The 22,441-nt window shown below is 50.4% G+C and overlaps 11 protein-coding genes across 11 annotated transcripts; 5 read left to right on the top strand and 6 right to left on the bottom strand.

Annotated features, from left to right (window-relative positions):
- Window positions 1-939: 939 nt before the first annotated feature.
- Window positions 940-2,446, top strand: N7474_001388 (glycoside hydrolase family 16 protein; the record flags this gene model as incomplete). Its single annotated transcript, XM_057192803.1, has 2 exons — window positions 940-1,648; window positions 1,701-2,446. The coding sequence occupies 2 exons, from the start codon at window positions 940-942 to the stop codon at window positions 2,444-2,446; spliced, it is 1,455 nt and encodes a 484-aa protein (XP_057057756.1).
- Window positions 2,447-2,976: 530 nt separating this feature from the next.
- Window positions 2,977-4,086, top strand: N7474_001387 (phosphoglycerate mutase family protein; the record flags this gene model as incomplete). Its single annotated transcript, XM_057192802.1, has 4 exons — window positions 2,977-3,161; window positions 3,271-3,558; window positions 3,670-3,915; window positions 4,011-4,086. The coding sequence occupies 4 exons, from the start codon at window positions 2,977-2,979 to the stop codon at window positions 4,084-4,086; spliced, it is 795 nt and encodes a 264-aa protein (XP_057057755.1).
- A 356-nt stretch (window positions 4,087-4,442) lies between these two features.
- N7474_001386 (heme-dependent oxidative N-demethylase family protein) lies at window positions 4,443-5,848 on the bottom strand (the record flags this gene model as incomplete). Its single annotated transcript, XM_057192801.1, has 5 exons — window positions 4,443-4,768; window positions 4,830-4,902; window positions 4,955-5,145; window positions 5,205-5,279; window positions 5,341-5,848. The coding sequence occupies 5 exons, from the start codon at window positions 5,846-5,848 to the stop codon at window positions 4,443-4,445; spliced, it is 1,173 nt and encodes a 390-aa protein (XP_057057754.1).
- Window positions 5,849-6,381: 533 nt separating this feature from the next.
- N7474_001385 (Zn(II)2Cys6 transcription factor) lies at window positions 6,382-7,776 on the top strand (the record flags this gene model as incomplete). Its single annotated transcript, XM_057192800.1, has 1 exon — window positions 6,382-7,776. The coding sequence occupies one exon, from the start codon at window positions 6,382-6,384 to the stop codon at window positions 7,774-7,776; it is 1,395 nt and encodes a 464-aa protein (XP_057057753.1).
- An 87-nt stretch (window positions 7,777-7,863) lies between these two features.
- N7474_001384 (uncharacterized protein) lies at window positions 7,864-9,467 on the bottom strand (the record flags this gene model as incomplete). The annotated part of the gene is made up of 2 exons (XM_057192799.1): window positions 7,864-7,901; window positions 7,964-9,467. The coding sequence occupies 2 exons, from the start codon at window positions 9,465-9,467 to the stop codon at window positions 7,864-7,866; spliced, it is 1,542 nt and encodes a 513-aa protein (XP_057057752.1).
- A 766-nt stretch (window positions 9,468-10,233) lies between these two features.
- N7474_001383 (YjgF/Yer057p/UK114 family) lies at window positions 10,234-10,626 on the bottom strand (the record flags this gene model as incomplete). The annotated part of the gene is made up of 1 exon (XM_057192798.1): window positions 10,234-10,626. The coding sequence occupies one exon, from the start codon at window positions 10,624-10,626 to the stop codon at window positions 10,234-10,236; it is 393 nt and encodes a 130-aa protein (XP_057057751.1).
- Window positions 10,627-11,275: 649 nt separating this feature from the next.
- N7474_001382 (Aldehyde/histidinol dehydrogenase) lies at window positions 11,276-13,013 on the top strand (the record flags this gene model as incomplete). The annotated part of the gene is made up of 5 exons (XM_057192797.1): window positions 11,276-11,333; window positions 11,394-11,848; window positions 11,911-12,753; window positions 12,809-12,929; window positions 12,991-13,013. The coding sequence occupies 5 exons, from the start codon at window positions 11,276-11,278 to the stop codon at window positions 13,011-13,013; spliced, it is 1,500 nt and encodes a 499-aa protein (XP_057057750.1).
- A 667-nt stretch (window positions 13,014-13,680) lies between these two features.
- Window positions 13,681-14,892, bottom strand: N7474_001381 (putative inorganic diphosphatase; the record flags this gene model as incomplete). Its single annotated transcript, XM_057192796.1, has 4 exons — window positions 13,681-13,846; window positions 13,904-13,987; window positions 14,036-14,379; window positions 14,437-14,892. The coding sequence occupies 4 exons, from the start codon at window positions 14,890-14,892 to the stop codon at window positions 13,681-13,683; spliced, it is 1,050 nt and encodes a 349-aa protein (XP_057057749.1).
- Window positions 14,893-15,709: 817 nt separating this feature from the next.
- On the bottom strand, window positions 15,710-16,811 carry N7474_001380 (MIP/aquaporin family protein; the record flags this gene model as incomplete). Its single annotated transcript, XM_057192795.1, has 3 exons — window positions 15,710-15,874; window positions 15,926-16,472; window positions 16,525-16,811. The coding sequence occupies 3 exons, from the start codon at window positions 16,809-16,811 to the stop codon at window positions 15,710-15,712; spliced, it is 999 nt and encodes a 332-aa protein (XP_057057748.1).
- Window positions 16,812-18,229: 1,418 nt separating this feature from the next.
- N7474_001379 (glycerol kinase) lies at window positions 18,230-20,283 on the top strand (the record flags this gene model as incomplete). Its single annotated transcript, XM_057192794.1, has 5 exons — window positions 18,230-18,363; window positions 18,413-18,551; window positions 18,622-19,399; window positions 19,453-19,619; window positions 19,684-20,283. 5 exons carry the CDS (start codon window positions 18,230-18,232, stop codon window positions 20,281-20,283), a joined length of 1,818 nt encoding a protein of 605 aa, XP_057057747.1.
- A 274-nt stretch (window positions 20,284-20,557) lies between these two features.
- Window positions 20,558-22,306, bottom strand: N7474_001378 (cytochrome P450; the record flags this gene model as incomplete). Its single annotated transcript, XM_057192793.1, has 3 exons — window positions 20,558-21,458; window positions 21,527-22,091; window positions 22,147-22,306. 3 exons carry the CDS (start codon window positions 22,304-22,306, stop codon window positions 20,558-20,560), a joined length of 1,626 nt encoding a protein of 541 aa, XP_057057746.1.
- Window positions 22,307-22,441: the final 135 nt, after the last annotated feature.

Below are 22,441 nucleotides of genomic sequence, written 5' to 3'. Positions count from 1 at the left end.
AAGGGTCAGCCTGCGTAGCCTGCTTACTCGAGCCGTCTACTAAACTTATGCTATACGACCGGGATCACGGAGACTACTCTAGCTGACTTGTCCCGATGGAATCTGGCCCCCATGCACCATCAGGACTAGTAACCCGAGTGCATAGTAACCCCGAGTGGGACCCTAGACTCGTGCTGGAATGCCCTAACCAATCAACATTCCTCGATCCCATTCTTGAGATCGGTCGTCCATGTGGCATTATGTACTCGGAGATTTAGGATTGGACGTTGAGTAACGGTGGATCGGGATGAAGGGGAGTTGGTGGGATGGAACAATGACATTGGAGTCTTTGTTGGCAGTGTCGCAACAATGAAATCGACTAAATCCGTGCGACCGGGCAATTTCTTTGCTTTTCTTTCCTATGCTATTTTACTGCTCCGTAGGTATCATCTAGCTTAGTTCCTAGCACGTTGTTGTCGTCGCCAGCCGTTGTGGATCGCAGTCGAAACGGGGAGGCTGGGGGTGGATCTAGCCCGGCCACCATCTTTTTGTGGACCACCCTTGTACTTCGAGGCAGAGATGAGATGGAAAGAATACACCAAATATCCCAGATGCCAATGGCACGCGGCCATTGTGCAACGGACAGGCCAGCCGTCTTGTTCCCTCGGTATCTGCCTAGGGACTGCCCCGGTCGCAAAAGGTGGGATGGGATGGAAGGATCCACGATCTGCCCGATTAGGCAGGGGCCATGGAAATTGTCGAGGCTGGCAGTTGCCCTGACGTGACTGGGCTGGACCTTTATTTACCTGTGGCTCTTGCTTTTTTCTTTTTCCTTCTTCACATCTCTTCCTCCCTCCATTCCATCCCATATTCATCCATCCCGACTGTCCGAAAAGAGCTCACCTCATCTATATATTCGCTCAACTCCAAGACTTGACTTTGCCAACCACGCTGTGCACCATGCAGCTGGTACTTGGTGCCGCACTGGGCCTGCTGGTCTCCTCCACGTTGGTGTCCTCTCAGACTTACACCAACTGCAATCCTCTGTCGCAGAGTAAGTTCTTCGGGTCGGAGATTGAAATGCATGATGAACTGACGGCTCACACAGCCTGCCCTGCTGATCCTGCACTGGGAAAGGCCGACCAAACCTTTGACTTCACTCAGGGTTCCCCTTCTGACTTTACGGCCCAGGGTAACGTCGAGTTCGACAGCACCAATGGCGCCACCTTCACCATCCGTCAGGCGGGCGATGGCCCGTTGATCCAGTCCAACTGGTACATCATGTTTGGGCGTGTCGAGTACCAGATCAAGGCGGCCTCGGGACGGGGTATTGTCAGCAGTGCGGTGATGCAGTCCGATGATCTGGACGAAATCGACTGGGAATGGCTGGGCGTCAACAATGCTCAGGTGCAGACCAACTACTTCGGCAAGGGAGACACGAGCTCCTACAACCGCGGCGCATTTCATGACAATGCTGGAAACCAGGACGGTTACCACACCTACGCTGTTGACTGGACGAGTGAACAGATCGTCTGGTCCATTGATGGCCAAACCATTCGCGTTCTCACCCCGGCCACGGCGGATCCCGGCCAGTACCCCCAGACCCCGATGATGGTCAAGGTTGGCGTGTGGGCTGGTGGCGACCCCAGCAATGCCCCCGGGACGATCGGTATGTTTTTCTTTGCCCCTTTCTGTTATGTCTATTCTAACAGGTTTGGTAGCTTGGGCTGGTGGCGAGACGGACTACAGTCAAGGTCCATTCACGATGTACATGAAGTGGCTGAAGGTGACCGATTACTCCAGCGGAACGTCGTACAGCTACAGCGACAAGAGCGGCTCGTGGGAGTCTATCACGGCGGACGGCGGCCAAGTCAATGGCAACAGTGCCTCAGAGCCCAAATCGACCCAGTCGGCGCCCACCGTGACCGAGACCGTCGCCAGTGTGCCGATTCCATGGAGCGGAACGCACAAGGAGACCGCCAGCTTTGTTACCCCCGACGTCTGGCCATTTGTAACCACCGGCGCGCCCTCGGGATCCTCCTATCCCTCCGGCTGGCCCAATGGCTCCGGACACGTCAAACCGCCTGGACGGGGTTCAGTGAGTGAGCACTTCCCTGCACCTTCCACTCCCTACCATATCTCGGACTCGATAACTAAGACGATTCCTCCTCTATTGCAGTCTACGCCCCTCTTCTCGTCACCGTCCTTGCCTTCGGCATCGGCTGTCTCTTCCCACTCCGTGCATGAGACTTCGCACAGAAAAACGACCCGAATTTTGACCACCAGCACCTCCTCAAAAACCACGACCACACACACGACCAAGACTACTTTATCCACAACCAGCAGTGTTTCCCCGTTGGCCACCAATACAACTGCTCCTTCTGTGAATGATGCGAGTGTCCTCAGTCTGCAGGCAACTCTTGCTGTTTCATGGGTGCTTCTTGGTGGTATTCTGGTCATGCTGTGAGGAAGACGATACTTCCTTGTATTATTATTTACGATTAGATGGGCAGGGCACGGCGCTGATCAATTGCTTTTTTTTATGACATTGTGCTCCAGCTGACGACGCATGAGCACTGATTTTCGACTTCACGACTATACAGGCTGCGGCATAATGGCGTTTACGGCTTTTCTTGTTCATTCTTTATTCTTATGCAGAGCGGTTCGTTACTGGCATCATGTACTTATTCTCATTGCAGACGTCCACAGAAAACTAGACTGTATAAAATACACACATGAGATGTCACCGCTCCCAAGCCATATATATCTAATCGAATACCCGACAGAAGTCCATGGATAAATTGAATCTCTGGACAGGAAGTGTGTTCCGTCCTGACCTCACCATGAAGTAGCCCAACAACCCATGGAATGATGCACGGCCGAATCACCCAGTACTGACCTGTCTACTTAGACAGACTGATGATCATTCAGTAATGCCCTCGTCGAGCGCTGTCTGATACATAGTTTATCTCTGAGATCCGCGCCGTCCTGTTTGAGATGCTATCCGCCTCCGCACGCGTGTTCCTCATCCGACACGGAGAGACTGACTGGACCGTCGGCGGGAAACACACCAGCGCCACTGATGTCCCGCTGTCGAAAGCTGGGGAGCGCGATGCTGAGACTCTGAAGGAGTTGGTTGTTGGTGAAGGGAAGCTGATTGATCCGAAGACGGTGGCGAAGATGTATGTTATGGTCACCTTCCAATCCTCCCCAATCCCTACCATGAACCCCGGCACCCATTCACTACATGTACTGTACAAATGCTAACATCTACCTACGCACGATGAAAAGCTACTGCTCCCCCCGCTCCTCAGCCCGGCGCACAGTCGAGATCCTCGGCCTGGGCGTCCACAACCACCAGGACTTCTTCAACCGCGAGACCCAGTCGACGAGTAGCACGCAGTTGAAAGATAAGAGTCTGGACCCAAACATTCAGCTTACGCCGTGGCTCAAGGAATGGGATTATGGCGAGTACGAGGGCAAGACGCTGTTGGATATTCACAGTCTGCGCACGAAGCAGGGCATGTCTGAGGAGCGAGCCCCGTGGAATATTTGGACTGATGGGTGCCCCGGTGGAGAGTATGTCCTGTCTTTTCTCTCTTTCTTTATCGGTTTTCTTCTCATCATCGTTATTTTCAAATATGTCTCTCCCTTTTCGGGGAGAAGGCAATGCTAACCATGTCGCGGTAGATCCCCCAACCGCATCGCCGAACGCGTCGACGAGCTCATCGCTGAAATCAAATCCATGATCGCGGGCGAATCGGCTAGCTGGCCGAGCGGCCAGCTCGCCGGTGGGCGGAGCCGCCTGGCGCAGGATATTGTCTGCGTGGCGCATGGGCATGTGCTCTCGGCGTTGGCGCTGAGGTGGGTTGGGGCGCCGGTGAGCCAAGGGGTGATGAGGTTGATTTTTGAGCCGGGGGGTGTGGCTGTCCTGGGGTATGTATGCTTCTATCTCTCTTTGTGTGGCTGTGTGCGTGTTTGCTGGTTGCGGCGGTCGTGGTTTGGATTGTAATACTGATATGTGGCACTAGGTTCGAGGAAGATAATTTGGATCAACCGGCTATTGTGCTTGGAAGGAGGCCGGGGCGGTCGGACCGGACGCTGTAATGACAGTTGAAGCTGATGGGGAGGGCAAATGGCCTTGTTTATGCAGGGTGGATGATGCTGGAAGTGAAAAATAACATTTGATTCATTTAGCAACAACTCTTCTTCCTACGTGTATATCGGATTATGCCTGGTACTTTCTGGCTTGATCTTTCTGTTTCAGTGCTCACATTGAGTGAGAGCAATACGGGCAGGTTAAACAGGGTGTTTACACGGTTGAAGCCTCACTATTCCGTCAAACCGTATATCGAATTTGTGAAACAAATCAAAAAGCGAAATGATTTCACATAATTCTGTATGTGTATTCCAAACGTATTTTCGGAGTGTCTATCAGTCGCAAAAACAAGGACCATCAACAATCAATAAGGAAAATCACCCTCCTGTTCCTTCTCCATGATCCTGTTTTCCCGTTGTAGTCGGTCTTGCTCATCCAGATAGGGTAGCAAGATCTTGTCCCAGTGAGACTTGCCCTTGTAGAAAGATACTGTCTCATCCCAGTTCCGGATTGCCTCCGCCAAACGCCCGGGGACGTGGGGTTCCTGAGCCAATGTCGTTACTGGTTCGAAATAAGTGCGAACCGTGAACACTATTGCCTTGGATCGGGGCAACCGGCGCAAGGTTTGTCGCTCTGAGCGGAAGTGAATCTCTTCCACCGTGAGACCTTTACTATTTGCAGTGGCCCAGGCTAATTGTACCATTCTCATTAATAAACATGGCTTGGGATTCCAGAGGAGTGAGAAACTCACAGGCAACTTCGGATCCTGTCTGCTCGCCCATACGATGGGACCAGTGTAGTCCATCATCGAGTTGGATGAAGAACTAGAGCTGTTAGACTGACGTGCGTTGAACTGGTAAGGAGAGGATGACGTACATTATTTCTCTCAACAGGCTTGTCGGGCGTCAAATTTTGGAAGAACTTATTCATAGCTTTTTGTAGTTTCGCCGCATAGTGGGGGACGCCGGCTTCGAAGTGAAGAGTATCGAGCGACATGCGGAACTTTTCTTTGAGCCGCCAAAACCCCGGGAGGCACACTGCAGCCGCATCAAGGTGATATTCCCCATCTATTGTTCATTAGAACAAAAACCGGAACAAGAAGCAGGAAAAGAAATCATCATCTCACCATCGTTCTTTACCATGATCACCAGATCGTCCTGAACAAGAAGAGCTGATGTGGCAAGAGCCTCATCGGGAGTTGCTTAAGATGGTCAAAGTCAGCCGCGAACCTCTTGTAGCAGAAAAAAGGAATTCGCCCTTACTGGCAGGAAATGCAAACTCCTCGCCTGTGAGGCTGTTGTACACCTTCCCTCCTTTCAAGCGATAGATATTAGGATACCGATGCACCAAGTACCGTACCAATTCCTCATTGAGCTCAAAGCAGGCATCCCTAGTGACTGCATTATCAACGTATTTGACATGCTCTTTGAAATCTTTCTTGAGCTCTGAGGCTTTCATATCATGGTAACGGAGAAAGTAGGAGTCCATTTCAATCCAGTTATCCCAGTTCAGTTTGCGAATTCCCATGGTGATAAAATTTGGGCCATGACGGAATGGGCGATACAATTTGGGTGATGTGGAATTGGGATCAGTGGATTGAGGATTGGGAAGGGGAGTGACGAATGGCTCTTCTGCTTTCTCTTCTATTTGTTGGGGCTGTGGCTTCTGTTGTAGTGGCCACCTGATAAATAACCAGGTGAGAATCGATGCCAACAGGCCCAGAAAGGGCAGGGGATTTGACGGCAAGGGAAATTCCGTGGCAGTGACCATTTTGCCGACTTCCAAGGACAACTGTTAGATGGAGGTTGGCATTGACAAGGACTCAGATCTACAATGCAGTAGGCAGGGCAGCAGAAGTGCTCTTTAAATAGAGTATCAGCATATGGTCGCTACCCCAGGCGTCGGGCGCGCGCCTAAGTCATTTCAGGAAAGACTTTCGACCACGACACGCCACTAGCCCGACTGGGAAACATAAAAGCCCATTTGCGTGTTGGAATTCCTTATCGCGGGGATCTCTCGGCTATACCCCGACAGAATACGTGGAGTCCGCCAGACCCCCGCATCGCGGTACAGCGACCGGCTGTCATTCACTCCCTCCCATTGGATGCTTCACGCCACTGTCCAAACCTTGGCTATTCCACACTCGCCGTTCTCCATAGGCTTTCCCAAAACAGCGAACCATGGGAGAGCTGTTGTGATAGCCTTACCGCTGTCCTGTCAATTGAACCATCCCCCCCCCCCCCAACTCTAGCACTTTCCATCTTCACTTCTCCAGTCTCAGAGTACACCAAATCACAGGAATTATGACTGCAAAAAGACAACGAACAGTCCAAGGCTCCTGCTGGCCCTGTAAGCAACGACGCGTGAAATGTGACCTAGTTCGCCCCCGGTGCCGCCGTTGCATCGTGTCCGGTGCCCAATGCAGCTTCGACAAGATACTGGTACGATGGAATTCACGTCCAACCAAAGCGGCTCCAATTGCATACCAAGCCTCAAGCACATCACCCGAATCCAACCTGATTAGGCAGATTCAGGACAATCGCCTAGCGGCCGGTGAACTCAAAGCTCTTGACTACTTCCAGGCTGCCCTGTGGCCCTTGCTATCCGCTGCCACACAGCCTTGTCCGCCACCGATCTCTCTTGCCCTAGAATCCGAGCCAGTGTTGCTAGCCATGTGTGAGCTAGCAGAGGCACATCGATTGCTCCAGCAAGAAGGCGGCCCGACACATTTGCAGGCTATAAGCAACAAGAGATTGACCTGTCTATCCTCTGTTCGAAAGCAACTCCGAGAAAGTGTTTCAAATAACCAGTCCCTTTCTCAACTGCTTGTCGCCGTCCTGCTACTGTATTTTCTGGATGGTTTCATCGACTGCGCGGAGCAATCCGCTTCCACGACAAGCCACCAGGCTGGCGTGCGAGCCATTGTCGAACAACTTGGTGGATTCAACGTGGTTATAGACGAGGGCCAAAAAGATACTTCGCACATGCTTCTATCCGAGTTTGCATCTACAGATCTCACTCGCGCTATACTTGACGACAGAACTCCCTGCTTCCCCGCCCGAATCTGGCTGAACATCGAAAGAGGTATAGTGTGGTGGGAGAAACAGACATACGGGGTAACGTTGGCGGTAGTATTTCGAACAATGGCACAAATAGCCTTCTACCGGCAGTCAATTCAAGCCGGAGACGAGGAACTATCCATCGAAAAAGTACGCGAGCTTGAAAGATGTCTCCAGCCTACTTTTTCGGTGCTGAGTCTCGATCATTTCAACTGTCCGGAAGAGGAGACTCTTTCGAAATTCGAACTGGAGCGGGTCAATCAAACGATCGCATTTACCCGGGCCTTCCAGCACAGTGCTCTGATATACCTTTACCGGGCTGTTTGCGGGCTTCCGCCAAGGCATCATCTCGTTCAGCAACATGTGAACTTTTGCATGGGATGTATTAAGGCTATCAGTAGCAGTTCCAAGGCCCATAACTGTATTGTGTTTCCCGTTTATGTTGTCGGTGCCCATTCATTCACGCAGGACCACCAACAGGATATGCTTGATAAACTGGATTCCATATATCGAACGCTTCGCTTCAACTCATTGTTGAGTATTCGTGCGGCCTTGGAGGACTTATGGTCTTCTCAGAGGCAGGAGGGCGATTGGGGAGACATGTTTACTTCTCTGGGAAACCATGTTCTGGTATTATAATTCAATTATTCTTATTATTCTTTTCTTCATTTTTTATGAAATATACGAATTGGTGGACGCCGTGATGTGTTCATATGTAACTCGAAGTTAGGATTGTTCTATCTCTTCCTTCGGCCCTTTGAAATCTGGAAGCGGTTTTGTTAGTTAATTAAGAAAAGCTCAGATGATGAGAGGGAGGACTTCTTACATTTCCGACCGTGGAGCAGATACCAGCCCATACTTAGAGCGACACATCCAACAAATACGACTGATGCGTATGTCATGGACTCACTGGTAACTGGCAGCGTGACTGGCATACTGAATAGGATCACCTGGAAGATAATCCACAATATCCCCAAGACATTTGCTACTGTTCCAATGGTATAGTTTAGCTTCCAGCGAGACTGGGCCACTTCTTTCCGACCATCAACAAAAAGACTGATCGCAATGGGAATCGCGTATGCAACAGCCAATGCAATCACGCCGACTGACGCGAAGGCCGTAAAAGCACTGCTGCTTCCGAGATAGATGAGACCCAGGAGCATCTCAATGGCTGTAACCAGACAGAGCGCTGATAGTGGACTATCCCTGAAGGTGGATGACCACAGGTGCGACATTGGAATGGCATCATCTCGAGAAAATGCCCAAGTGCATCTGCCAGCTGTCGTTGTAATGCTAATAGAGCAGAACATAGCAACAAGCAGCACGAGGATCATCAAAATGATCGACGCTACGGATGATCCTGTCACAACATGAATGACATATGGCAGCGCCTGACCATAGGGCGCAGTGATGATATCTGCCAGAGGCGGAAGAGTAAAGCAGATTGGTAAGGTAAACACCAGTGCTGCCGCACCAGCGATAACAGGCACCAGGCTGATTGCTATAGGAATTTGTGTTTCAGGATCCGTGCACTCCTCTGCCATGGACGTGACCATTCCAATAGCGGAGAACGCGTAGGCTGGTGGAAGGAGCCCGATGAAAAATGTGAAATGCTGTTCCCATCCGGAGTAAGAAGGGTCATAGCCAGCAAAACCGGTATGTGCATCGTGTCGACCGTCTTTGGCGAGTACGACCATGGTGACAGCAAAGGCGATGCAAGTGATAACCGAAAATGCTGCCGAGAGGGTGTCAATGAGGGGAAGTAAATGGTCACCGAAAAAGCATATTGTGAAGGTGATAAGACAGATCGCGTAGAAGATGAGCAAAAGCTGCCAGGACGTGGCGGTCCAGTCAGGATAGAAAATTGACACGGTAGCAGCGATGAGCGACGCGATGCCAAAGTTGACCGAAAGAGAGATGGTCCAATTGCCGATGAGCCAGATCCAGCCAGTTACGAAAGATACTAGCCGTCGACTTCCGGTTGATTTGAGAAGTTTGAACGACCAATGATAGACACCAGAAGAGGTGGGATATCTTGATGCGAGTTCTGAAAGAGAAACTGCGACACAAGAATCCAATGCCAGCACAACGAGCAATCCGACAAACAGGGATAGTTGACCACCGCCGTATACAGCATTCATTAGGGAACTGCCGATGCCATATGGGATAGATGCGATTGAAAGTGACATAAACAGCATAGTGGACAACTTTCGTGTGCGACGCAGCTGGGGCGTATAACCCAGCCGATAGAGTTGCTCATCCTGGTAAGTACCCAGCTGAGCGCTCTCGACCGCGTCCAGCGAGCCGATGCTAGATTTTGATTTCTCCATCGATTGCCTTGAATAGGAATAGGCTGAAAGTATTGGACATTCCATCTATTGCTTTTGTCGGAACGTAGGTCCTGCTTTATACACCCCCATCTACTGCGCATGGTCTATGAAAAAGCTTTGCTCTAGTCCAACAAGGGAAAGCATCTGGGCCATTCAGCGGTAAAGACTAGTGCCGAGCCAAGCAGATAACCTTGAACTCTCGCCGGATAAAGGTTGCACTATCAAGCACTTCAGTTGGGCCAGTCGCCTGCTACCAAATCCTCTATTACTTTTAGGAAGATTGCGGGGAAATGCGTCTACCTGAGAAACGTTACCATGGGAGAATGGGTACCGAGTGGGCCTTAGACTTTTGGACATGGCCCAAAAACCTTCCGCATTGAGCCTAGCCTGGAGATTAACCGGTCAAACCCCCGCATGTTTCAATTCCTTCACAGCTACCAGGAAAGGCGGCTTATCGATGCTCCGACCTCGGCTTTTATTAGAGATCCATTGGGGTCTTTTCAAGCGATAGGCGGGTTCCCTGCCATTGATGTCTCATCTATCAATGCGGGTAGTATCTTGACTCGACCCTGTTAGGCGTATGTGGTAATCAGTTCGGGAATACTTAGCTATACGAAGAACTTTCACATATGGATTAACAGGCATTATTTTCACTTTGAAGACCAGTAAAACATGAAGAGCCATATAATGGATACGTTTTTGGATTGATAAATTATTGACATGACAGGACACAGCGGGCTTAAGGACGCTTCAGCAATGACCACTCCTAGTATGGGCAGTGAGCCTCGACCTCGATCTCAACCACCATCCCTTCAATCCCAAGTTTTTTGATTTCCACGCAAGTCCAAATGGGCCGATGATCGGGCAGAAGCTTCTTGAAATTGCTGGTGACCACTTCAAACGTCTCGTCCATATTGGTATGATAGCTGCGCACCGCGTACACATTCTTCCAGGAAAGACGAGGGTCGACATTTTTCAGGGCTTTTTCGACATTGTCAAACGCGACGGCGACTTGTTTCTCCACATTTGAAGTGATACTGCCATTCTCATCCCAGCCGCCTTGGCCAGAAGTTTTGACAGTGTTTCCGATGCGAGTGGCTTGCGAGTAGTGGAAAGATTCTGAGTTGGCCTCAGTTCCAGGATAGTTGAAGAAGTGCATATTTGCTTCAATGAATAGAGTATATGCGGTACTCAAGAGGACAGAAACACAATAATTGATTGGTGACACATATAGGTCAAACAAGCTATTTATGTAGTAGCTCATGGACTTTCCTAAGTTCGCCTTCCAGTTTCCAAATGGCCAGAAGACATGCCTGGTAAGGACGTGATCCTGGCCTTTGCCCCTCTAGTTGCCTAGAATATACAATAGTGCCCAGGTCTCCACGCTTCCGGCTGTAGAATACGGAGCCACACGACCAAATATCGAAGATTATATTGAGCGTTGAGGATATTGGGGGATTCCTTGTTCAAAGCGGCATCCGTTCCGACGGGTTGCGCGATGATAGCCTCAATAGGAAAGTTTCTCGGCCACCCAATGCTTGGCAGATAGGCTTCCATATTTTCCGCAAAAAATTTAGCTTCTGCATGCTTGTCCATCGTTTCTAAAAAATTTAATTTGGCTTTTCCCAACACGGTAAATAGATAGGCCATTACCCATCGACCTGCCTTCAAACCACTTTGCTTTACAATAACCCCTCGTGGGACCATTCAAGCAATCAAACTTAGTTCTCGGATAGAAAAGAATATAAATATGCCATCTCACAATAATAATATGTAAAACCGAACCTATTACTTCAAGTATTTCCATCATGGCACAGCCTATCAAGTTAACGGCCCCCAATAACACAACCTATCTGCAGCCTACTGGTAAGAAAACATTAGCCGAGAAATGGGATGTCGCTGCCCAGGGCTGATAACTTATTGCAGGACTGTTTATCAACAATGAATTCGTTCATTCTTCGTCCGGCCAAACGCTTTCGACTGTTAACCCCTTCGATGAGTCGGTGATCGCAAGCGTCTCTTCTGCAGGCCCAGAGGATATCGACCTTGCTGTCGCCGCTGCTCGGAAAGCGTTCAAGTCAAGCGAATGGCAATCTGTCACGGGTTACGATCGAGGGGTACTCCTGACCCGCTTGGCTGAGCTATGCGATCGTGACAAGCATATTCTTGCGACCATTGATGCATGGGATAATGGCAAGCCATATGAGCAGGCTCTAAACGAAGATCTTGCCGAGGTGATCTCCGTCTTCCGTTACTACGGTGGCTGGGCCGACAAAATTCACGGTCAAACCATCCCTACTAGTGATGCAAAGCTGGCCTATACCAGGCACGAGCCTATTGGAGTGTGTGGTCAGATTATTCCATGGAACTATCCTGTTATGGTGAGTTATTTGCCTCGGTCATTGCCAGAGTTTGACACAGAACAGAAACTAACTGCGCGTAGATGGCAGCATGGAAATTGGGCCCTGCGCTTGCTTGCGGGAATACAGTTGTCATCAAAGCGGCCGAACAGACGCCACTTTCAATTTTGTATCTTGCAACTTTGATTCGAGAGGCTGGCTTTCCGGCTGGTGTTGTAAATGTTGTCAATGGGCCTGGTGCAACCGCCGGAGCATCTATCGCGTCGCATCCAGGCATTGACAAGATCGCGTTCACTGGGAGTACAGTCACTGGAAAGGCAATCATGAAGGCAGCTGCTTCGAATCTGAAGACAATTACACTGGAGACGGGTGGTAAAAGCCCTTTGATTGTTTTCGAAGATGCCAATTTGGATCAAGCAGTCAAGTGGTCGCATGTTGGAATCATGAGCAACATGGGTCAGATCTGCACCTCCACATCTCGAATCTATGTCCACAACAGTGTTTACGAAGATTTCGTGGAGAAATTCAAGCAATACACAATTGAAAACTCTGTTGTTGGAAGCCAATTTGATCCTAAGGTGAATCACGGACCTCAAGTGTCAGCGGCGCAACGCGATCGGATTCTGCGTTACTTTGAAGCCGCGAAGAAAGAAGGCGCCAAACTCGTTCTTGGGGACAATCAACCGCCAAACAATGCTAAGGGTTATTTTGCCAACCCTATTATCTTCAAAGACACCGACCGCAATATGACCCCAGTCCGTGAAGAGGTCTTCGGACCTTTTGTCGTAATTCAGTCTTTCGACAGTCAGAAAGATGCCATTGACATGGCCAACGACACAGAATACGGACTGGGCGCCGCAATTTTCACAGAGAACATCACCCGTGCCCACACAGTCGCAGCTGTGATTGAGGCTGGGATGGTTTGGGTAAGTACCTTCAGGTCTCATTTGTATAAATGCCAGGAATTCTGACAATCAACAGATAAACAGTTCTCAAGACTCTCACTTTGCAATTCCATTCGGCGGCTATAAACAAAGTGGCATTGGACGAGAGTTGGGCGAGTATGCCCTTTCAGCGTATACTCAAGTCAAGGCAGTGCATGGTCAGCTCATTGTGTCTTCCCACAATATTGTTTGGTACAAGATTTGCTAATATCAATATAGTCAACCTCGGAACCTGGCTCTAGATATAGGGTTATAGGGACCTATGCACCCTTGGTTTGGATTCGAGTTGGGACCCATTCAGTAGTAAAACAATTTCTCAAATACATTTGAAATTCCATTAAATATCCAAAGCCAGCTTTATTCTATGTTCAACTACCTGTCTGATGATATGCCAGGAAACTAAGCCTGATTATTGGACTGCTGCTGAATTAATCCCGGCAGGAGAATTCAAGACGCAGAAAATCTTCTCTCTTCCTCTCTCAAGTCCTAAGCCCGTTGTACTAAGCTCTTAAGCTTGCTTGAAACTTGTGAAGTCGTTATTGTAGTGCGGTTTGAAGCCAGTCTCCGCCTACTTGAAAAATGACCTCCCCGTTTCAGGAACATATACCATTGCAAGTGAAGGTCAATTGAAAACATCAACTCAGGTCTGGCAGTGTAGCGAAATGAGCTACGGTGGTCACTGGCTGAACCATCAAAGGTTGACTTGCTCACTTGCAAGCGTGCTGGTCTTTTGCATGCTGGGGGTAAATCCTCTTGTTGAGTTTCTTTTCTTCTTATTGCTTCTACTCCCGCTTCTCCCCTCAGTATACGAAAGTTCTTGATACTTGGTTCTTAATATTCATTGTCCTAGTCCATGTTTACTGTAATTACTGTCCAATCAAATCGGATGTCACATATCAAGTGTCCTTGCTACACATCAATGGTCCGGCCCGGACAAGAAGCAGCCAGTGGCCATTCTGGGTTCAAAAAGTGGTACTTGTCCACATCCAGTTGATCTGCCAGCTGCAAGCCGCCGCTACTATGTCCCTCCTGAAGCTGTCTGGCGAGGTTGTTGTCTTCGACACCGATGTCGGCCCTAATATTTCACCTTGTCAACAAGACATGACACAGGACATGGCTTTGTATCACCCACATGGAAACCTTCGTCTTCACAGCTGGCTCAGTCAGGATCTTCTTCCAACTCCCATGACATCTAGCTATCAGAGACAGGGCAAAACTATAACTTATCAGTCCGATGCTGCCATCATGTTTCGCAAAAACTCACTCTCTTCCCTTTAACTCCCCATTCATAGCAATCTCATTCTTCCCCTTCCCCTCCGGCACTTTGTATAATCGAAACCACTCCTGCATAGTCGCAAGATACCCAGGCATGTGTGTCTCGACCTCACTGATGTCATTTAATCGACCGGCCAAGGGATTATTCGCGTCCACGACGACAATCTTCCAGTCCGTCTCGCCTTCGTCAATAACTGCAAACGTGCCAAGTACTTTTACGCGTTTGATGGCACCAACTGTTTCGATTTCGCCGGCGAGTTCGCACACGTCTAGCGGGTCGGCGTCACCGCGGCGACCGGTGTGAGGGTCTGTGATGTTCGGGTCTTCCCATGTCTAACAGTTCGAATATTTAGCAGAATAATCAAGATCCCGTGAGGTTTGGCGCTATACCTGCGGCAAAGAGCCGTAGTTCCATGGATACCCCTTATGCGGAAAGATGTTCGGGACGTAGCGGGGCTTGTCATTTTTGATATCCTGGTGGATGGGAGTCAGGAACTCGTCTTTGGCGATCTGGATAGTGTCCACAGAATTAGCACTGTCGATCAATCTATACGCTTCTGCAGGGGCGACATCTCCGGTGCAGATAGGTAAACGAAGAGTCGTCGATCCGTATCCACTCTTATACTGCACATCAACATCGTGACCCACCTCCATCTTGACGTTGCTCCACCGTGGGATCTCCACAACCATGTTCACCACGTGCGGTTCATTCTCCGATGGGAATAAGGGGATCTCGTGCCAGGGGGACACAATATTGTCGCCCGCTGTTATATATACGCGAAAGTCCTCGGTGCAGGGCTCGCCGGTTTTGCGAACGGTATACTTGGCTTCTGGGCTGGGGGACATTTTGGCTTGAAACAGTGGACGGTTGGTAGATTAGATTTGGTGATGCGCGCAACTGAGAGAGAAAATTGTACGCGTTTCTTCCATTTGGGTGAGGTTCTTCGTCTCCGGGTCATCGTCACCATGACGTTAGGGCTGGATTTGGTGTTGAGGCTCATTTCTTGAGCACAGAGAGTGTCAAAGTATTGGGATAGTACAAAATTCACCGTTCTTCATGAGAGGCGTCTATTGCAGTACTATATCAAAGGATGTCCAGCTCTATCCCCTCAGTGTACTAGCTAAGATCAACCAAACCTATCTAGGTAAACGCCCAAGGTAACACAACCCCCGTTACATACATCCCCGATCAGCAGAAACCAACCCAGTCATGTGCCTGGTGTTCGCGTGTTGTGGAAGAGTTATCACGACCCCATGCAGTCCGAATAAAGAGTCGTCCTGCCATGCAATGTATTTGGCGATGGCCCAGAGTCAAACGCAGTGTGATATGAGTCTGCAGGATGACATGGCAACACGACAAACCAAAACCCATCCATGAGCTGTTACTCGCCATTCTTCAAGATATGCGCTGAGTCGCAAATGGAATCTGGTCTCGAGGAGCTCCCTCTTTGGAATAGCATGCAGGATACAACTCGCGTTTTACGCGATGATGACGAGATGGACCAGCAGAAAGAAGGGAAAACAAGCTGGCTAGTGGATATCTGAATTGGATTTTAATAACGACAAAAGTCATATGATGATTTCCCTTTTTACACATGACCAGAAACCTCGGCTTGCATGTTCGAGGTACCTCCGAACGTCCTCATCTCAACCAAACAAGTTTCTACACTGGGCTCGGCATGACCACTCGCCTCCAGTGAAAAGGTCCAAACAACCGCTTGACCCCAATCCATGGCGTATTGATCGGGCTGTCCAGTCCCGTGTACAGGAACAAGTCATAGATCCAGCCACCAAAAGTGCAACCCAAGAACGGAGCGACCATCGGGACCTGTTTGCGCAGGTGAGCAAGGGCTGTAGCAGTGGACAATCTAGAACATACCCAGAAGTAGTAGTTGCCTGCAGCCCAAACCTCATGCCCATAACCCAGCATGTAGGACACAAGTCGTGGCCCAAAATCTCGCGCCAGGTTAATCGCATAGCCCGTTTCCCAGCCAAAACAGGCGCCAATACCAAAAATAACAAAAAACAGTGAAAGCGGTGTCAATGGCCCCGCGCCCAGATTGTCGTTATCTTTCAGGGCAAAGATCATGAACATCAAGATAGAGCTGGCTAGAAACTCGGAGAAGAACTGGCCCGTTTTGGTCATGAAATCGGCCGGGTACGTGCAGAAGATGCCTGCCGTGGCCGTGGTAGAGTACCCTGGTACAGTTCGAATGCCGGGTCCTCCTTCGAAGACGTCAATGGCTGACTTATAGTTCCCGTAGACGATGGCTGCACCGCACATTGCGCCAAGGACTTGGGCCAGGGCGTAAACGGGGAGTTTCCGCCAGGGAAACCCGCGGAAGACGCAGTTGGCAAATGTTACGGCTGGGTTGATGTGTGCTCCTGATGCACCACTTGTGTATACGCCGAGCATGACGCCGAGTCTGGTGGTTGTTTTGTTAGACCATGGTGTAGCTTCTAGAGAAAGAAACTTACCCCCATCCCCACGAGATTGACTGATAGTCACCTTTCTGGCCATTGCTAAGCAACACTTGCGCGACCACACCATCTCCAAATAGAATCAAGATCATGGTCCCGAAAAACTCTGAGAAGGCATCGCGACAATACTCGCGAAGTCGGCTCCAGAGCAGAGGCTGGTGGATGCTGTGAGTATCATCGGTTGCTGAGTGGATGGACGCCTCATGCTTGCTATCAAGGCACAGAGTAGGATATTCACTATCCCGGCTGTCCGGAGAGATAGAGTCTCTAGGAACCTTTGACATCGGGAATGATTGAGGTAGATGGAGAAAGGGCAATGTTGATATTGAGGGTCAGATAGGATTCACGAGGGCTTCCGGTGATATTATCACCGAGCAGACAGGAACAGCAGTGTAACCTTCTGAGCTCAAACTTGCCGTCTTCTTCTTGTTGAGTGGCCCCTGTTAGGTAATGCAGGGTCCTGGTTGAGGACAGTATGCTTCGGTATCCCAGAAATGCGTGAACATGCAGGAGGGAAGCACTCAAGTCATCGCTGACCTACTCGGAATGACCAGGTATATGTAGCCGCAGCACACCGTCAATTCGCCTTTTTGTGCAGCGGCCAAAATATGACAGCGCGTTCTTATTTTTGCCTTGATGATGTATGCGTTTGTTCCCACGGCCGTTTGACCTAAGCGGACGGGAAGTGCCGGCCAAATTGTGATCTTTTCTTTTCTTTTTTCCCTTTTCCATGGTAACTCAGTGACACCGCGAGTTTCCAGCCATTCCCATTCGTAAGGAAGGGGGAAAGGGGGGGGGGGGGGGGGGGGTCATGTTGGTGTTCGCAGGGAAGCGGAAAAGCTTCGTGGCTTAGTTACAACTCGCCGGGCAACCGCAAACCACGCAGGTTCCAATTCCAATTTCTAGAAGTTCCAACTGTGCAACCTGGGTGTGCATTGGGAAAAGGACGGGTTCCGGACAGGCAGACTATGTCAACTCGTTTCCTCGCCCTCTGCAGACAGGCTCGTCGGCACAGACGGTATCATTCTCTTCGGTTGTAGTCGAATGGCACGCCTGGCAGATTTGTGGTGTGACATGACATGCACCGGTAGCGTCGAGCAAGGGTAATCCGGAGAGGAGGTGGGTGGTACTACCGAGTGACAAGGGCTTGTTTCGTCCTCCGCGAGAGCGAGATGATGGGCGGATTTCACCGAACGCGCCAAGAACAGCGGCTGGCAGCATTGCGATTCTGACCGGACTCGAAGCAGTTGGAACTGAGTGGTTAATAAAACGAAGGTTGTCAGTCTCCACCGTGAATCCACTTGTGGACCTCGATAACCCAGCCGAGTCGTCCAATGTTGTTCTCCCCGCATTTCCTCCGGCATTAGCTGTTTAGTACAATGCGTCGCACAATGCCCATTATAGCGCATTTCTGTCTGGGCTGGGGGAGAGATGATTATTGGAGGAAAATTCTGTATAGAGAACAGAGCTGCCTGCAGAGAGGAAAAGCTCAAGGTTTGGGTGCTCGTGCCTCCTTTGCCGTAACTGACATAGTCCGTTGTTCACTATGGCGCCCCTGAGTGCCCCCACGAAACCCCGCGCGGAATAAGTGTCACCGCGTGAGCTTTGATCTCTCGTTATTTAAATGGCCGAGATGACCCTCTGGCTTTTTCGTCCTGCGAGCTGACACTAGTAGTTATTGTGCAAGACACCTGTCAGGACCATGCAGCCCTCAGAGATCTTCGTGGGCTCCATCGACCAGGGCACCACCAGCACTCGTTTCCTCATCTTCAACCATGATGGGGAGCCTGTGGCCTCACATCAAGTCGAGTTCACCCAGATATACCCAAACCCGGGGTACGTAGCTCGATTCAGACCGGACCTAACTACATACTAACTAACGCAGCTGGCATGAACACGACCCTCTAGAGCTAGTCTCCTCAGTCGAGACCTGCATCGAAGAAGCCGTAAAGGAGTTCGAGTCCAAGGGCTATTTCCGCAGCAGCATCAAATGCGTCGGCATCACCAACCAGCGCGAGACAACGGTAGTCTGGGACCACAAGACGGGGAGAGCCCTTGCACAATGCAATTGTTTGGACCGACACACGCTCCCAGGCAATAGTAACCGAGCTCAAAAAAAGGCCGGGTGCAGATAAACTACAAAATACCTGCGGCCTGCCGCTCTCGACCTATTCATCTGCTACAAAGTTGCTATGGATGCTGGAACATGTTCCCGGGGTCAAGGAGGCGTTTGATGGCGGCACGCTGGCTTTCGGCACAGTGGATGCGTGGCTTGTATACCGCTTAAATGGCGGCGTGACCGCTAATGTGTTTGTATCCGACTCGACAAACGCCTCGCGCACGATGTTCGCCAACCTAGAGTCGCTTCAGTACGATGATACCCTCTTGGACTTCTTTGGAATCAAAGGCAAAGTCCACCTCCCTCAGATCGTTCCCTCGTCAGATCCCACAGCATACGGTGCAATTGCCTCTGGTGCCTTGGCGAAGGTGCCCATCATGGGCTGTCTCGGCGATCAGTCCTCTGCGCTGGTCGGACAAAAGGGGTTTTCGCCTGGTATGGCCAAAAACACTTACGGTACGGGATGCTTCTTACTGTACAACGTTGGTGACAAGCCCGTGATTTCCAAGCACGGTCTCTTGGCTACTGTTGCATACAACTTCGGTGGGAAACCCGTCTATGCGCTTGAGGGCAGCATCGCCGTAGGGGGGTCGGGGATCAAGTTCTTACAAAAGAATATGGATTTCATTCAAGACTCTAAGGAGGTGAATGATCTCGCTCTCTCGGTTGAGGACAACGGCGGCTGCGTATTCGTAACTGCCTTTAGTGGGCTCTTTGCGCCGTATTGGATTGACGACGCAAAAGGCACAATATGTAGGCTCTTTGAAGCCATCTTTTCTGTTCCTTGCTAACATCTAGTCCAACAGTTGGCATCACACAATACACTCAAAAAGGGCATATTGCACGTGCAACACTGGAAGCAACCTGCTTTCAGACCAAAGCAATTCTCGACGCAATGGAGAAAGACAGCGGCAAAGCGCTCTCTGAGCTAGCCGTGGACGGAGGCATGAGTAACTCCGACCTGACAATGCAGGTATGCATTCAGATCCAACTTTTCCTCCTTTCTCTTCCAAAGATGCTAACTTAATTATCTCCAGACGCAAGCAAACTTAATCTCCATCCCCGTCTACCGACCCAAGATGCGTGAGACTACAGCTCTCGGCGCCGCCATCGCTGCCGGTCTAGCGGTCGGTATGTGGCGCAACTTCGCCGAGCTGCGCGACATCAATCGCGCCGGGGGAGCAGTCTTCGAGCCCCAGATTACGCGTGAAGAGAGTGCACAGATGTTCGGTGAATGGGAAAAAGCCGTACGGATGAGCAAGGGCTGGATTCAAAGTGGTCCATCTCAGGATAACACAGGGAAGGCATCGTCGTCTCAGGATGCCAAGGCGTATGGTACACCTGGAACGGTCACACCTGCTGAGAACCGCAATCCACCTCCTACCACTACTGTTACTCAGCCGGAGCATTCTCTCATCTCGGACATGGTGAGGAATCCCAGCGCCATTACGGCTGTTAAGGCGACGACGCTGGCGCCGAATGGGGAGACGGAGTTCCCGCCTGCAAGAACGCCACTAATTAGTATCTCCTCTGATTTAGATGGGGCTGATGAGGAAGAATTGTTCCTGGAGCTGCGGAAGGTGGAGATTCTGCAGAGGCTAAAGAAGTTGCGGAAGCTGAAACTGAGCTACTACTGAACTCTGGATGCTTGTGGGCCTTTACAATGGGTGTTTGGGGTGTCTCCCTTAGTTCTATTACTTCGCGATCATTTACACGCACTGCGGTGAAGTGCTCGCGCTGATACCTCTTAATATAAAGCGCTGGATTCGTTTCTATTTCATGAATCATACACGTAAAAAGTAGCCACGTAAGGCTTTGGAGATAGTTTGTGTTTACAATCTCATATACACGAACGCCTAGAAAAACTTCAGCGACATAACTCATAAACCGACCCAGCCAGTGCACCTTTTTTCAAGCAGCGACACCTTTAGACCCATACTTTGTCGCATCCTCGCCCTCCTTGACAAACACACAATTGAACTCCGACCCAGGACTCAGAGTAACCTCAAACTGCAACATTGGATCCTCAACACGTTCCTTTCCGCTAGCAGGCAGGGCAATAATTTGCTCATATATCTGCAAGATCCGGATAATGGTATATCCCATTTCAATAGTCGCAAACTGCTGCCCGATGCAAATGCGTGGACCGCCGTTAAACGGAACAAAGTGCCAGGGCCGAGGATTCCAGCCAGATGTCCAGCGCTCGGGAATCCATTTCCCGGGGTCAAAGTAGTTGGCCGAGTCTGGTCCATCGTATAGATCGGCATCGCGCTGCATCAGCATCGTCGAGTAGATTATGCGCGTGTTGGCGCGCACACCAACGGGGGCCAGTCCGTCCGGTCCACCGCCACGGGGGAGTGTGGTGTCCTTCAGTGAGTAGCGCACATTGAATGGGACGACTGGGTAAACGCGCATAGTCTCGTTGAGTACGGCGTTGAGGTACTTCATGTCCTTCAAGTCTGCGTAGCTGGGTTTCTGGGCATTGGCGCCGACACCTAGGCGTTCCCGAATTTCTTCGCGCAGTTTGGCAACTACCTCTGGGTGTCGTGCGAGTTCAAACAGACAGAAGGATAATGTGCCAGCTGTGGTGTCGCGGCCAGCGAGGAGAATTGCTACCAGCTGATCGCGCAACACTCGCGGGTCGCGGGTGAACCGAGCCAGTGCGTCGAGGAAGGTATCCCGTTTCGAAAGCTTCTGGTCAAGTTCCTCGGGGGTGAGTGAGAGAACATGTTGGATGTAGGGCTGGATAAAGTCATCCATCACCTTGAGATCCCTGCGGAACTGCTTGCGAGACAGGAAAACGCCGAAGATCCTTATTGTCAGAGTTATGTCAGAGATTGGCCAATAGAGAAGTAAATCAACATCGCACCAAGATCTTACCCAAATCGGAAAATCTGCGACTGCCGTTGTTGCACATATCTAAATGCCTCCGCAAATTTCGTAGCCGGGTTCTCAAGACTATCTGTGCCATTGCCAAGCAGATAATCCGTCGCTGCGTCGAGGGTATATCGATAGAACAGTGAGCCGACATCGACAACCTTGCTTCCGCGCGGGGCATCACTCCCTCCGAGCAGGGGGATAAGTTTTTGCACATGCTTCTCAAAGATCTCGGTATCAACAATGCGCTCACGCGCGAACATCGGCCGGATGAGCTGTCGCGAACGAGACCACAATTCTCCGTCCGTGGCGAAGATGCTATCACCCAGAAACTCCTTCCACTCGCGGTGGAAAGTCTCTCCTTTGCCGTAGTCTGCGAACTGGCCCGTGAGCAGCGCTTTGATGTTCTCTGGATCCGTAGTCATCACGATGCGGGTGGAGACCCCGGCGTCTAGCTCGGCGGTTTTGCAGTTTGACTGGCCGCCTGCGGTGACGATAGAGTTATTCCAGAATTCGATATCGCGATGGGCCAGGTTTGCTTGTTGGCCTTTGTAGACAAAATCCAGGGCTGGGTTAAAGGTCAGTTATGGCTTCTTGTTGTGTTTTGGAGTAGAGGGTCATACCATAAGGGAGCCGGAATTTGATCATGGGGGCCCTGGCTCCAAGACGTGAAATTTGCATAGAGGCCTGGACCTTGCGAAATAGACAGAAGAGAATGAAAAGCCCCAAGCACCATAGTGATGCCCGTCCGGGCGTCATGCCCACAAGGATATCTTCAATCATGGTGGTAGGCAGAAGAGTACTTTTAGGAGGTCGTTAGAGATACAATGCCAGGGTATAAGTACCCCGGAAATTATAACAAAGGGAGGGGTAGCTGGGCATAATCCAACATTGCTATAGGACACATCGTATGAAGCT

Source organism: Penicillium riverlandense (assembly GCF_028828495.1).
Source record: "Penicillium riverlandense strain IBT 135883 chromosome Unknown utg000001l_segment0_segment0, whole genome shotgun sequence".
In the NCBI taxonomy this organism is placed as follows: Eukaryota; Fungi; Ascomycota; class Eurotiomycetes; order Eurotiales; family Aspergillaceae; genus Penicillium; species Penicillium riverlandense.
Note: the sequence above shows the minus strand (reverse complement) of the source record. Positions and strands in the feature narration are given on the sequence as shown.